Source organism: Bactrocera latifrons, unplaced genomic scaffold, assembly GCF_001853355.1.
Source record: "Bactrocera latifrons isolate USDA-ARS-PBARC rearing strain unplaced genomic scaffold, ASM185335v1 scaffold_227, whole genome shotgun sequence".
Lineage (NCBI taxonomy): Eukaryota > Metazoa > Arthropoda > Insecta > Diptera > Tephritidae > Bactrocera > Bactrocera latifrons.
This window is the reverse complement of record NW_017535819.1, coordinates 268927-283506: the sequence shown is the minus strand read 5'-3', so window position 1 is coordinate 283506 and position 14580 is coordinate 268927. Positions and strand designations below refer to the sequence as shown.

Below are 14580 nucleotides of genomic sequence, written 5' to 3'. Positions count from 1 at the left end.
GTATATTTTAAATGTTCTCCTGCTCTTAATTAAAACATATTTCATACTTCGGGGATGTTTTTTAATGTCTTATCAAAATCAAATCTCAATAGTTTGAGCATATGTTCCTATATGAAAGAAAGTCAAATTGCTGAAGTAAAATCAAATTTCATTTTCTTGTTTGTTCCAAAGCGGGCTAAATATAATATTTTCTTACATATCATCATTAACCTTAAGGCCTTAACTGATGAACACTGCATTCACCAAGGAGTGCGGAAAAAAACATGAGTTGCTTGAGGTTTCATCCGGAATGCCAAATAGAATCATACCATTTAATCCAAAAATGTGAAATGTATATTTCTGAAGAGTAAAAGGTAGTGTTTTGATTCTACGTAGTCAAGCCAAGTATATTCTCTGGTGCATTGGTCTATTGGAGGACGCCCGAAAAGGCTGCACTTGCGGCATCTCTAGTGCACTATGAACTGCACCAGCAATAGCACTTAATGCCGCTTGGAAAATAGTCCCCGTGAACTTTGCCGGTAGGTGCATTGCTGGGAAGTGTGCTCTAAGGCTCAAAAGAGCTGGGTATGWGAAGGAGTCCGAACAAGAACACGTCGATATGCTCTGCTACTTCAACTGGATTTCAGTAAACTTAGATCAYTGYGTCGCAGATGCCACTCGGGTTTTTCTCTGCTCACATAGSGACGAGGAGGATGTGGTTGGGTGGGATGGGTCGAAGCTAAGGGGGAAGGTTAGAGGGGGAGTTTCTCTGTGCGATATCCTTCTGGWGWAGAACAYATGARATATACTGAACTACACACTGAACTGCACAGAGCAAAGTTCATATTGCCGCAATCGTAGTMGTTCTTACTTCTGTCCTGTCTGAGTTCTTACTTTACTGTCCAAAGAGCACTCATGAGGCAAGGCTTAATATATTGTCGAACGCTAGTTATCAAAATTGTTTGAAGAAGAATGAGCTAGAAATATTCAARTCCTTTCTCCTCMATTGTCCAGGCTTTACAAGACTGAGGCTGAAACTCGGTAATCTTACCTTTAGCAAACAAGAAAAGATAGTCGAAACTGATGATAGCTGTCTCAACAAAGCGCTTTGTTGATCTGCAAAGGTCTTATGATCCAGTAATAGAAGCTTATAGGGACCACAACGGACCGGCGCTCTAAGCTGTCCAAGTGAGACACTTCTTAGGATCGACCTTTTAACCTAACTTAACCCGCTTGCCCGCCTTATTGTGAAAGTACTTTTCGTCTGTCCACTTTTAAACATATTGCACAATAAACATCTGGTTTTGGTAGCTCAATTCATGCGAAATTTTTAGTATTTGAAACATAATTATACTGGTGTTCCCCAGTCATTCATCAACTGCATCTACGACGGATCTGAAATCGCTTGACAGCACTTCCAAGAAAAAGAGAAACACGTGAAAACTGCAAGTAACTTTGCAAAGTGCTTTACATTGAGATTCATGAAATCGTCAATAATTCGATATCAGAACAGCTATACGCAACTCCCTGTTTACATTTATAGGCGCTTATKTGCCCCATAAATATAGAAGAGAATACACATTTCTCTTTATACAAATGCAATAACAACAATGTTCAAACACTTTCGATTCAGCGATCAACAGCTGACACAGATCATATGATCTCTCRGTTCCTCAACTGCGACGCCGGAGAATGCGGCATTGTTGCTCTCTCGAAAACATCTGTTCAAATCGATGTTTTGTATTTCAGCAGAGAAATGTCACGCAATACATACGACAACAACAACACACCACCCCCAAYGCCTGCTGCGGCGCCATGACGAATGAAATTCGACTAGAAGCGAAAACAAATGGAAACACAAAAATAGAAACAAAAATATTTAATGAAATAAAAGAAATGTGTAGAAGAAGCATATAAACAAACTTAACTATACACACACTTATGGCTGAGTGTGTGTGATTCTTTGAGAAAATAATTATGTATACAATATTATTTTAGAAAAAACCCACTCTCTGTCAGTTCAGTGTCCAAGTGTAGACGATCGCATGTGGAACTACCAGTGAAAGTGAATTGAGCACACAGTAATTGTACGCTGGCATAAAGTCCATTCTATTCATTGCTTAAAGACACTTCAAATAGAACAATTATGAAATCCGCCACGAGCTTTGTGCTACTTTTGCTTTGCTTGTGCATCTGCCTTATCGGCRGGCCAGGGCAAACGGACGCCGAGCCACTCTTTGGTGGCCCCGGTGCTGCTTGGCCAACGCTACGTCTAGTCGAGGTGAGTAAACGAGATTTCTTGCTTCACAATTTTGCGAAATTTCTTTACTTATTGATAACAGGAGGTGCCACGGGACTCGCTCACACCTCATAGGCGTGTGAAGCGTGTCAAGCGAGCTGGCTTTGATCGCACAATCGACCCGGGATATGAATACCAAAACGGCACCGAGCGCGGTAAAGAACGCTTTCCTGTGTGGGACGATGCCAAAGGAGAGCCGCTAGTGGAGTAATAAGAGCGCTTAGTAGTTTTAGGAAGGGATTTGAGAGAAAAAGTTGGTGTAGGAATAATATGTATATACATATATGTATATTTATCGCAACATATATAACACATAGCTGTATGATATGTTGATCGAAGTAAAGTCCTATAGGTGTATAAATTAGGAATCGCATATCGAAAATTGGTCCTCCTTATGTCGCCTTAAACAGTTTAGCCTAGAAAATAGATATTACTAACCATTTAATTTATTGCATTTTTTTTTCACTGAATGCTAGCGACCGTTACCGTTTAAAGTTATGGAAGTACTATATTCAAGTATGTATACTCATAATCTTGTTTGTTTGTATTAATATCGAAAAGTTACCTAGTTTTGAGTTAACACAACAACARCAGATGGGTTCAATTCACGTAACATTAAATACGAAACTAAAACCAGCGCTAATTTATTTCTAACAAATACAACATCAACTGCTAAAWTGGGCGCATTTCGCACGGGCGACAGAAGGAAAGGGTTCATAATAAGGCAGCTGGCAAATTTGAAGCTAGTTAAAAAAGCTATCKTTAGGTTAGGTCTAAAATCTATAAGAAATATTTCAAGGATAAGCTTCACGTACCGACAACCATCCCTAAGACACTAGAGAAAATTAAAGTAGTTTCTATTAACGAGGACCATCATGACATCCATTGAATTCTTTTTTGCGGTAGTGTCAATCAGATTGCATACATTGAAAGCAAATTTCCATGACCCTGTCGCAAAAATCCATTCAAGCAGCAATCATATATTTTGTTATGCTTTTTCAATTCCCGCAGAACACTGTAAACTGACAAAATAACTGAATAAAGAACAAACGGAATATATAGTTATGTATTATATTCGTAGGGAACGCCGGAAGCGCTAGCTGCTGAGTATTCAGCGCAGACACCTTAGCTAATGTCTCGGCTTGCACTTTTACTTCGCGTGCCGAAAGTCTTTAACACCCGCGAAAACTTTTGGTATTCAAGCAAAGCAAAGCGCGCGCTACAAAAGAAGAGAAGACGCCTGTTTTCCAAATATTTCGTGTGATAATAAATTATATTGGTTGATTTCATTGATTTACTTGATGACACTTCGAACTACCAAATAAATAGATAAATGTAAGTAAACAAATCTTAAGGATATGTGTGTATAATTTATGGAAACAATTTACGTTCATGACTGTGGTCAGATGTGTGCCACCACCCTTAGCGCCTAAACATTTTGAATCCAGGGTTTGTAGACTGCATGGTGACATTGAGTTTTAGCTGAAGCAATTCTAAGTGGTCATGGCTGTTTTAAGGAGTACCTTCACAAATGTGGTCATCCTAAGGTTGAAATTTTAATCTTGTGCCTATGGAAAAGAGAATGTTGAATATATGTCGTTTCTTGAGATTTTTTTTTAGTGGGTTAAAGTCYAACCTATTGTTATAAGCCCAAAAGTATCTTTCGAAGATTTTTTTTTTTTACATCTCGCTATAAAAAACACCTCAGGGCCTACAAATATCTGAAAACGCTTTTCTACACCTCCGAATATTACTTTTTTTAAAACTGAGATGTTCGAAGGATCTGACCAAAAGCTGGTATTTCGATGATCTAACGCTGTCTGAGTCGGTAAGAAAGAAAAAACAATAAAAACGCTGATTTGAGCTTCTAGGCAGACCGAGCGTTGTGATGTCATGAGAGCGATATGATGTGATGCCAATTAAACGTTGATGACTTATAATCACATCTATAAACAGCCGTAATTTTTTAGTTATTTGGATTCAGCAGGAAATTCTGTACGTATATTCACTGTTAACATAGTAATTATTAAAAAAATAAAAATAAAAATATATCACAGAGAACGTATAATATACAGAGAACAGTAGGCGTTCTCTGGTATCAGTATTAAATCAATTGCAGCAATATTCTGCATACTTTTAGGCGTCATTGTGGTTCAGTTAGGCTAAGCGAAAGATAACGCCATAGCGAATCGCTGAAAAAGTTTGTGAAGCCAATTTGAGCATCCGTTTCCATGGCAGACGCGCCTACATAACATACATAACATTAGAACACATGCAACAATTATCAGAGAACGTCTATATGATAAACGTTCTCTGCAATTATTCTACGTTCTCTGACAAAACCGCCTTCCAAAAGGCAAGCAACAAGTTCTCTGGTCTATCATGATTGAGTTGTTTACTATAGAAACTGTTTTCTGATCTCTAATAACACAAAATAGTTTCCTGCAGTACTTWATTTCGCACTTAGCAAATGTGCCCTTTAGCAAATGCGTAATTGGMGTAAAAATTTGCTCCATAAATGTCATTGAACTCCTCGGCAATTCGTCAACACCCTTCAGGGTACGAAGAACACTCTCTCACGTAAGGGTGCGGAGCAAATTAAGTGGCATTACACAAAAACAAGCAGCCATTAAAGGGAGTGCACGAAACAGCTAAGAAATTGTGCTAATGGGACTGCAACAATTCCGATGCCGCAGCGATTTGCGATTTGTAGAAAACTCACGCCTTTCAGTGAAAGACGGCAATGAGTAAACAACGGTATAGYAATCAAATGAACGCATTATGGGCGAAAATGCTCGATTCATAGAGAAGTGATGGAATTATTACGTTTTACTTTACTTAATTACAACAAACGTACATTTTTTTTTTTATATTTTAGAAATTAAAAAATAGTTCGTGAATTTACAATGCTCTCTGAGTATATCCCAAAAACCGCTAAATTAATTGGTTGATGATTTCACTTCATAAATATATAATGAGATTATTTATTCACATTTCCAGAGGCTTATCTGTAGATTATCGAATCAAATAAGACACCGACATATGTCGGTGGTGAAAGCAGCTACCAACTCTGTAGTTAATACAGTTAACGCAAGTTTTTTTTTTTTTTTGTTTTTTCAGATATATCTTTTCACCAGGGAGCCGATAGCCCACAGTGCATTGAAAGTATTAATGAGTCGTGTAATTAGGACTTTGAGTGTTTTCTTGCCACAATCGAACAAACAATTCACCTGTAGTTTCCCTCCGCKTCACGCCCATTAATTGTGAATGTGTGCAGGTTTGCTTAAAACAGACATCGTCCTGGTGATGACTCGTATTAATGATCGCCCAATTTCAGTGGCGCCTTTTTTTTATATGATTGCGCCGCACAACTCGCGCTTCCGCAGTCGTGTCATTTACACGATGACCGATTCGGTGGCAAGCGCGAACACTCAAAACTCGATTACCCCGCACTCCATTGTTGTTGTTGGTTCTTTTTTGTTGAACATATTTTTCTTACTGCATTCAACTTGCCACAAAAGCGATTGGCACGCSACCGAAAGCCAACCGAGGAAGCACTTCCAAGAGCCAATTTCAATGAGCTTCAACTTGCAACGTTGTAATGTTGCAACGTGGAAASCGTTAATCGTACAAGTGAAGGGGCAAAGCAGTGGTAGACACATAGTAGTCGACAGTTACGCTAACGGAACACGAGGTCTGTACATCGCACGCAAAAAGATTCGAGCTTTCGTCGAAAAAAAATCGAATACATGTTGGCGAGGTGCATGCAACACTTTCGTGTGGCATATAATTGAGTTAATTTTCAAACTATTTTCATTTTCTGTTCTTTTCAAAGTGCACTGGGAGTTGTTGTGCTGCACAGAAAAAGCCTTCGACTCATGTCCGACCAGCCAAGCACTTAAATATTTAAAAGCTCTTCCGCCCATTCGCCATTTCTATTTTSAAGGCATTTGTTCTGCGAAGGTTTAAATTTAACATACGAACAATCTATTATTCCACCCATTCCACCCGTCGCGTTGTTGTTATTGCTTTCGTTGCGGTTATTAGTGTGGTTATTTCAATTATTTAACGGCAAACARCGAAGCGCACCTCCAACCCSCAAGCACCCGATYGATCTGTGCGTGCAGTTAAATGCYCYGAGGAAAATTCAGGCGTCACGCCCCAGGTCCTTCCACCTCATCACCTACTTTTTGTTGGCATACGTGGGCAATAGTTCATTGACATTTGAGTCGGGGAAATGTTTAATGATTAAAAAGTACTTGTTACTGTTGTTGTTGTTTATACAGTTGTCGCGATACAATTTTAAAACTATATTTTTAGCCTTCTATCTATTGTAGATTGCCAACATGGTCAACGACAGAACTTCATTTGCCGCATTCATTTGTCGGAGAGTATTGGTGTGAGCACTGGTGAAACTACACTGACAGAAAATGTCTTATATTTTCAAAATACCAATATAATTTCATCTTGTTCCTCACGGCCAAACCGTACCAACGCCAAGTTTTATGTGGAAGCCTTCAAGACACTCAAACGAAGGATCAATCGGGTCCGATAAGACATCGCAGCCAATTGGAAGTTGCATCAGGACAACGCACCAACTCACAGAACCTCTCTTGTGAGCAGGTACCTAACCAAGGCATCTCAACACTTCCGCTATTTTTTTTTTTTTTTTTTTTTTTTTTTTTTTTTTTTTTTTTTTTTTTTTTTTTTTTTTTTTTTTTTTTTTTTTTTTTTTCCTTTCCTGAAAAGGCCGCTGAGAATCACCTTGGTTATCGAGGCTATTCCAGAGAATACCTTCCGCACGCCTTCAATGTCTGGAAGTCTTGCGGGCAGCGCTACATCGACGCAGAAGGAGTCTATTATGAAAGTTTTTAAAGAATTGTAACGATTGGTTCAATAATTTTTTAATCTACTTACTAAACAATGTTTGTTTGTGTAATATTTTAATTTATCAGTATATTATTATTGTTATTTAGTTTTATCAATTCGTCTGATATTTATCTATAATATTGAATTTTGATATACGTTATAACTGTATGTCTTTTTGTATTAGTATTTGGTGTTAGAAACAACGGCTATGGAAGCAGAACTATTATACTTTGTACAGCATGTCAATATTTAAAGTTAAATGGAAAACATTTAATTAAAAGTGACGCTCAGTCAAACTTATCTGATTTTCATTAATTGCATAATAGTGGTACATATTTAGTACCACAAACTTGTCATTGAACACTTTAAATTCCCATTATAAGTTATCTRTAATAAAGTGAATCAATCGAGACGTCCGTAAATAGAATTTTTAGAAAAGTGGTTTACAGGCGGAACCAAGTAATTGAAGCTCATCAAAATAGAAATTATTCATTCGAGCTCCTAATAATACTTTTTCCAGCTAATATTTGCTCCTAGATATAACTTTCCCTCTAAGCATAAAAATGTAAGTGATTTAAGCATATCTTTGATATTTCGTTCTTAGACCCTTAAATGTCATTAATCATTTAATTTAATATTTTAAATAATCTAATTGATCTAAGTTATACGGAATTCAATATCCAAAAAATTAATATGTATGTTTATACTCTTGCAACATGATGGTACGGTGTATTATAGATTTGTTCTTACCAGTTGTATCACATAAAACTAAACGAGTTAGATATAGGGTTATATAAGTATGTATGTATATAAATAATCAGTATCTGGTCATACAAGTTCAAATCCGGGAGACTTTCTGTCTGTCYATCCGCCCGTGCAAACTGTAACTTTAGTAAAAAATAAGCTATCCTGATGAAARTTGGTAGACATATTCCTTGTATTCGTGGAAAGTTCGGTATTGTAGAAGGGCGTAGTCGGCGTTAATCGAAAACGTATAAAGTGCCATGTCTAAGCCGTAAATTAAGATAAAGAAGTTAAATGTGGCACAACGAATCACATTAAGGAGTGGCAACTGTGAGTTGAAATTTTTTTAAAAAGTGCCGTGGCTTCGTCACTATTTCCACATCAATAAAGCTATGTCACCCAAGTACAGAATACATTTTTCAACCGKCCTTACGTTGGTGTAAAAATGGGCGAAATCGGATGATATCCCTTCCCACCCCCACATCACGATTTTTTTTAGAATCTACCACTAAAAGTGTGACAAATCAATAACTAAATATGCCAGAGACACTAAAATTCTAAATTTTACACTTGAGATGATATGAGAATGGTTTATAGGCGAAGGGTGTCAAATTTGGACARTAGGCGTGGCACCTCCCCTTTTTCGTGAAAATCCATATGTTGGGTGCTATTCGGCCGATATTAACCCCATTTGAAATTTCATCTGATTCCTTCACATTCCAGTATACAAATGAAGCACTTATTAAAATAACGGGATAAGACTTCGCCTGAATAAATTAGAGTTTATCATCTTTACTAAAACTAAAACTTTTCCTAATCGAACCGAAACTGTTCGCACCCCTTTGGCACTGAATGTGAGGACCCCAGTGCCTACAGTTGACTTTTTACCGAAAATATCGGTCAGTGTGTTATATGTGTAATTTAAATTCGGCTTTCCTGATAATAGTATAATAGTATGTCTGAATGTCAAAAATTAATTGAATTGAATTGAATGCTTCCCTTACCCCCATACACCTAATATWAAGATTTTCGATTTTTCATGGGACTTTATACCGCATATATCGGTCAATRTGTGAGTTATCTCAATGAAAATGAGAGAGTATTTTTTACTACAACTAATAACAATGTATCTTTGTGCTTAAAATGGATGACATTGGACGAAAACATGAGCCCCATATTTATATCATAATTTTCGACCATCCGCCTAACTTTGTCCACATATGGTAGATGGTGTGTGAGGTACCTTAAAGAACCCCACAAAAAATTCAAATGAAATRTGGCATATTAATAGTTTGTGGTATTGGCTAAAATGGGTACAATCGACTGAGAATGTTTTACCCTGGTGGAAATATGTGGTAACACTAGTCAGCGGGTTAGAGAGGGGCGTTGGTAAATCCACGTCAACCATAGATAACATTCGATCTGTATCTGCATACAAAGGAGATGTGTATAAGAGACAGGGTTAGAGAGGGGCGTTGGTAAATCCACGTCAACCATAGATAACATTCGATCTGTATCTGCATACAAAGGTCTGGCTATTGCCAACAACAGTGCACCTATCGGAAATACGTATACAGTGAGATGAAATGTTGAACTGTATAATTTTATATAATATTTACTATCGCGGTTGATAAGATAAAWGCCTCGACCATCGTCATATCAACACAAGCAAATAAGGGGGGTATAAGTTCGAGTTTGGACAGTAATTATAAATGATAGCAAATGCTTCAAAAGTTCCTTTGAGATATGACAAAGTATTATAACGCAAGCAAAAAAGAGACATTTTATAAGAATTCGTAAGTAATATCTAAACACGGGGAGGTTTTGGTTATGTATATATTTTTATTTGGAGAATGTCGACGAAAAACCTAAATTTGAATTATGAGGTTATTCCCTGGCCTATGACAGTTAAGAAATTAATTTGAAAGCTTAATTTTGATTCTAGTTTGTTTATAAGTTGGGCATATTTGCGCAACACACGTGACGTGGCTATAWTTGTATTTATAGTTTTAAAAATGCAAACGGGATGAGCAGGTGTAGGCATTACAAGCGCAAATACAAAGTTGATTCGCGCAAAATAAAAAATGTTCGTAGGTAAGAAAATATTTAGTTTACTTTGTTTGGATTGCCAAGAAGTCAACGAAGATATGTAAAAATAATCTCCTTTAATATTTGGCCTTAAGAATACGAAAAATTTCAAAAACAAAGTTTTTAACCCGTTTAGAGAAATAATGGATTTTTACATAGTATTTCAGAAGTTCAATTAGAAGAGTAGCTAATGCTGTATATTTTCACATGATCCTAATAAAAACAGAGAAATAATGCTTAGTAGCTTATTAAAGCCGTTAGCTTGGCGCCTAAACTGATATGTGCTGGGTTGAGTTAGTTTTCGCCAAATGTGCTGCCAACAAAACCCCAAATTCGACTAGAGAATATCAGTGAAAGCATTGTATTAGACAGAAAAAATAGACAATGCGCATATCTATTAAACGAGCACGAACGGAATAGCAACACGGCGAAGAGAACTCATTTAGTATGTGACTGGCAGTCAGCGCAAGTAGACGAGATTTCGGCAGATTCCTCTTCGTTACGCATATTCAATTAGCGATTCGAGAAAGCAAAAAAAGTAACGTTAATTATTTCTGTTGCGTTAGTTTCGAGCAGTAGAGGTGCTGAGTGCTTTGTGTTAGACTTTAATTAATATGAAGGCAATTATATTTATTGTCATATTGGCCATTTCGGTGTTTTGGCTTTACCGCGCGGTCAACGAATTCATTAAGCCGCTACCGAAGCCAGAAATTAGCAATWACACCTACTGGGGACCCGGCAAACCTGTAAACTACGAAGCGCCAACAGATATTGTGCCTTTCGAAATCAAATACGATCAAACGGTTTGTAGAAATGACACTCAATTCTATTTGAGTGCTAATGCAACCATCTATATTCCCCACAGATTATTGACGACTTACGCACACAACTCAATCGTACTTGGAAGTTTACAGCGCCGTTGGAAAATATCAAATTCGAATATGGTTTCAATTCGGAAGCGCTTAGGCACATTGTCGACTATTGGCGCGACTACTACTTGCTCAAATGGAGAGCACATGAAGATTACCTGAACTCGCTGCCGCACTTTAAAACCGAGATACAAGGGTGAGCCAAACAGCCGAATACTTAAATTTTTTAACGACTTGCTTATTACTTTTATTGCTTTTGGTTTAGGCTGAAGATTCACTTCATACACGCAAAGCCGTCAGAGGAGGCGCGTAAGGAGAAGAAAGTGGTGCCGGTGTTATTGCTGCACGGTTGGCCGGGTTCTGTGCGTGAATTTTACGAGTTCATAAAGCTTTTGGTGGAGGTGTCCGATGTCAATGATTATGTGTTCGAAGTTATTGCACCCTCTCTAGTCGGGTATGGATTCTCGGACGTGAGCTAACTACTWCCATAAAATTTCAGTGCCCTGCCACTCACAGACTTCTCACATTTTAGGCTGCCACCAGACCCGGTTTCGATTCGCTAGAGATGGCTGTTGTCATGCGGAATCTAATGTTACGTGTTGGTTATGACAAATTTCTGGTACAGGGTGGCGATTGGGGCTCCATCATTGGCAGCGCCATTTCCACACTCTTCCCGGAGAATGTGCTCGGCTTTCATTCTAATATGTGTGTGTTATACACACCACTAGCTACGATAAAATCGTACATTGCCAGTTGGATGCCAGAGCGCTTTATACCAGGGCGTTTCTTCTACAATCATCATTTTCCACTAAAGGATAAATTTAAATTCCTAATCGTTGAGTCCGGTTACTTCCACATACAAGCAACAAAGCCGGACACCATTGGCATTGCACTGGAGGCTAGTCCCATTGCCTTGGCCGCATACTTACTGGAGAAATTCCAATTGGCAACTGGTGCTGGTCGGAATCAAGAATTCAACGCTATGGACAGAACGTACAAATTAGATGCTATATTAGATAACCTCATGATATACTATCTCACCGGCACGGTCACGACAGCAGGACGGTTCTACGCCGAAAATCTCGCCAGTGACTCTAAGGCTCTGAGCCTGAATCGCGTGCCAACGAATGTGCCTATGGGTTGCGCTCGCTTTCAGTTCGACTTGCCTCCTGCCATTGACTGGGCGCTCAAAGACAAGTTTCCGAATTTAGTGCACAGTACATACTTCAACCAGGGTGGCCACTTCGCTGCCTTTGAAGTGCCTGGTATATTGTATATTAACTTCCAAGAGAAGTGAAGTGAAGAGAGTGAAGAAAGCCATTGCTGAGTAACTTATGATTTTGTATTCTAAATGAATAGTTTAATTGATGAGTAATGCTTGAAAATAAACAATATAGTCACTGCGATTGTTTACAAATTGGAATAATTTATTATCCTCGGAATAAGAACAAATGCAAGAGAAAAGCTTGCCCTTTCCTCATTTACATTTGTACATACTCTTACAAAAAAATGATAAATAGGTATGTTACGGAACACGTGTTCACCAATACCTTTTTATAATGTTTGCACCATAATTAAATATTAGGTAATATTTAGATGTGCTTAATATTAACACCGTCGTGAGAAATATTTATTGCCTTGTTCTATAACAGTATATCGAATTGACAGTACTAAAAAATTTTACAGCTCAGATTCTTYGACTCAACTTTTTCCAACCCTAGAAAATACTGCCTAACACGGCTTCCTCAATGCCCCGGAAGTTCGATCTTAACAATTCTCTTATGCTTGACGAACACGGTACGTAAAATATACTTCAAGTACCTTATAACATATAAGTTGAAGTTGATTTGAAATAGAAACAGACTTTTTCGACTACCCAATATATACTATAAAGATTTATTTCACCTCCATTTGCTTTTCATACCCTTCACAAGGTTTGCTAACTTTGCAACAAAGTTTTGAACACCTAGAAAATGACGTCGAAGAACCTTTAAAATATATATACAAAAGATCAGCCCYACGAGCTGATTCGATTTAGCCATGCACTTCAATTTTAAAGATATCGATCTAAAATTTGGCACACAAACTGAAAGTTCGGTAGAGAAAAACTTTTCTATTTTACCTGATATTTCCAAGAAATTAAGCATGGATTACTGTAGAATGTGAGAAGAAACTACATACAAAGTTGAGGTATCATGGCATATGAGCATAAATTATATCATTGATTAATGCGTCGTGGATTACTTAAAACAAGTAATCACCGGCGTTAATAAAGTCACGTAGTGTAGGCTTCGTTCACTTCTCTGTTCGCCATGTTCTCTGCTCCGCTCGTTTGATAATTCYATTGAGGGCTCATTTGCCCTCTCATACTCTCTATATTCTGTTTCTATTTATGCAATTTACCATTCTCCAACWTTGGTCAACCGAAAATTATATATATGTATATGCTTTCATTTAAAGTTTTGAATTTGGAGGTGCGCTCTTTTGGTTTGGGTGTAGTACGCTGTATAAAAATGAGAGCGAAAGAGACCGGTATTAATAGCCCGTTAATTTCAATGTCAACGACAACAACTTCTCACGCGTACGTATACATACATATATATACTTACAAGAAAGGGCAGGTAGTATAATTTATTGCAAATATATGTATGTAGCTACATACACACCGGTTTGAAAATAAAATTAGCATTATGGAGACACAATTATTTTTAACACATACATGTCAYACACAAGCAGCCAAGCTATAAACGTTTTGTTTTTCAATTGTTTGGGAGATAAGATTTCTGTTTCCATATGGCAATTCATTTCGGGAATAAAAAATTGCTGAGTCATGTGCCCAAAAGATTATTTTTTATATCGAAATTTAAGAAATTTGGTGCAAAACAATCTAAAGTGCTGAGTCATATGTCCAAAACATGTTTGTTCTTTAAAGAGTCTATTTATGATAAGCAGTAATTAATGATTTGTCTAACCCTTTGAACGGTTAACATAACTACATACATACATATATGTATATGTATAAGTAAGTAAGGGTGCACCCTGTAGTGGAGTTAACTACATCTCGACCACCATACAACCGACACGAACTGCAAGCGCAACTAGTCAACTAACTGTGTTTTTGCATGTCAAATAAAAAATAGATCAAATAAAAAATAGATTTGATGGTAGTTATATGCTAAACGGTTTTGGTATGCTCGGTTCTGACAAATAAGCAACTTCTTGGGTTGTTATATACAAACGGACAGACAGATCTCCTTCAATCCCAAGATCACGCCTAGACCAGCAACAAACGGTTTAACGGCAACAGACTCCAGAATAAGCTCGAGGAAAAAACAGATTTGTTGAACCGACTCCACTGATCTTGTAGATATGTATGTATATATTTTATAGATATAGGGCCTCAGATCTCTAATTTATTTTCACATCGGCCAGTGGTTACTAATTGTGACTTAGCAGTATATTATATAAGTTATCATCTATACATACATACATATAGAATCATATACACGAGTATGTACGTATGTATGTATCAGCGAAAGTAAGAAAATATGTCTATAATCACACAACCACAGCGCGCTTCGACTTTGCTTTCGCACAACCCCCGAATAAAAACGATTATAAATACTAAATATGTATATACGCATGTCTAAAGAATCAGCGCGGCGGTTGTGCTCTCCAATCAGTTCCATCGCAGCGCTGGATTCGCTCGGCTGGTTTTAGTTGGTGTCGTTT

The 14580-nt window shown here is 37.5% G+C and overlaps 2 protein-coding genes across 2 annotated transcripts; both read left to right on the top strand.

The window, feature by feature from the left end:
* The first annotated feature begins 1993 nt into the window (after positions 1–1993).
* On the top strand, positions 1994–3335 carry LOC108968719. Its single transcript, XM_018932903.1, has 2 exons — positions 1994–2260; positions 2322–3335. The coding sequence occupies exons 1-2, from the start codon at positions 2126–2128 to the stop codon at positions 2487–2489; spliced, it is 303 nt and encodes a 100-aa protein (XP_018788448.1). The 5' UTR covers positions 1994–2125; the 3' UTR covers positions 2490–3335.
* Positions 3336–10408: 7073 nt separating this feature from the next.
* Positions 10409–12132, top strand: LOC108968711 (juvenile hormone epoxide hydrolase 1; the record flags this gene model as incomplete). Its single annotated transcript, XM_018932894.1, is given in 4 exon segments — positions 10409–10782; positions 10845–11044; positions 11114–11318; positions 11381–12132. Coding segments are annotated over 4 exon segments (1346 nt in total), but the record flags the coding sequence as incomplete, so codon positions are not given.
* Positions 12133–14580: the final 2448 nt, after the last annotated feature.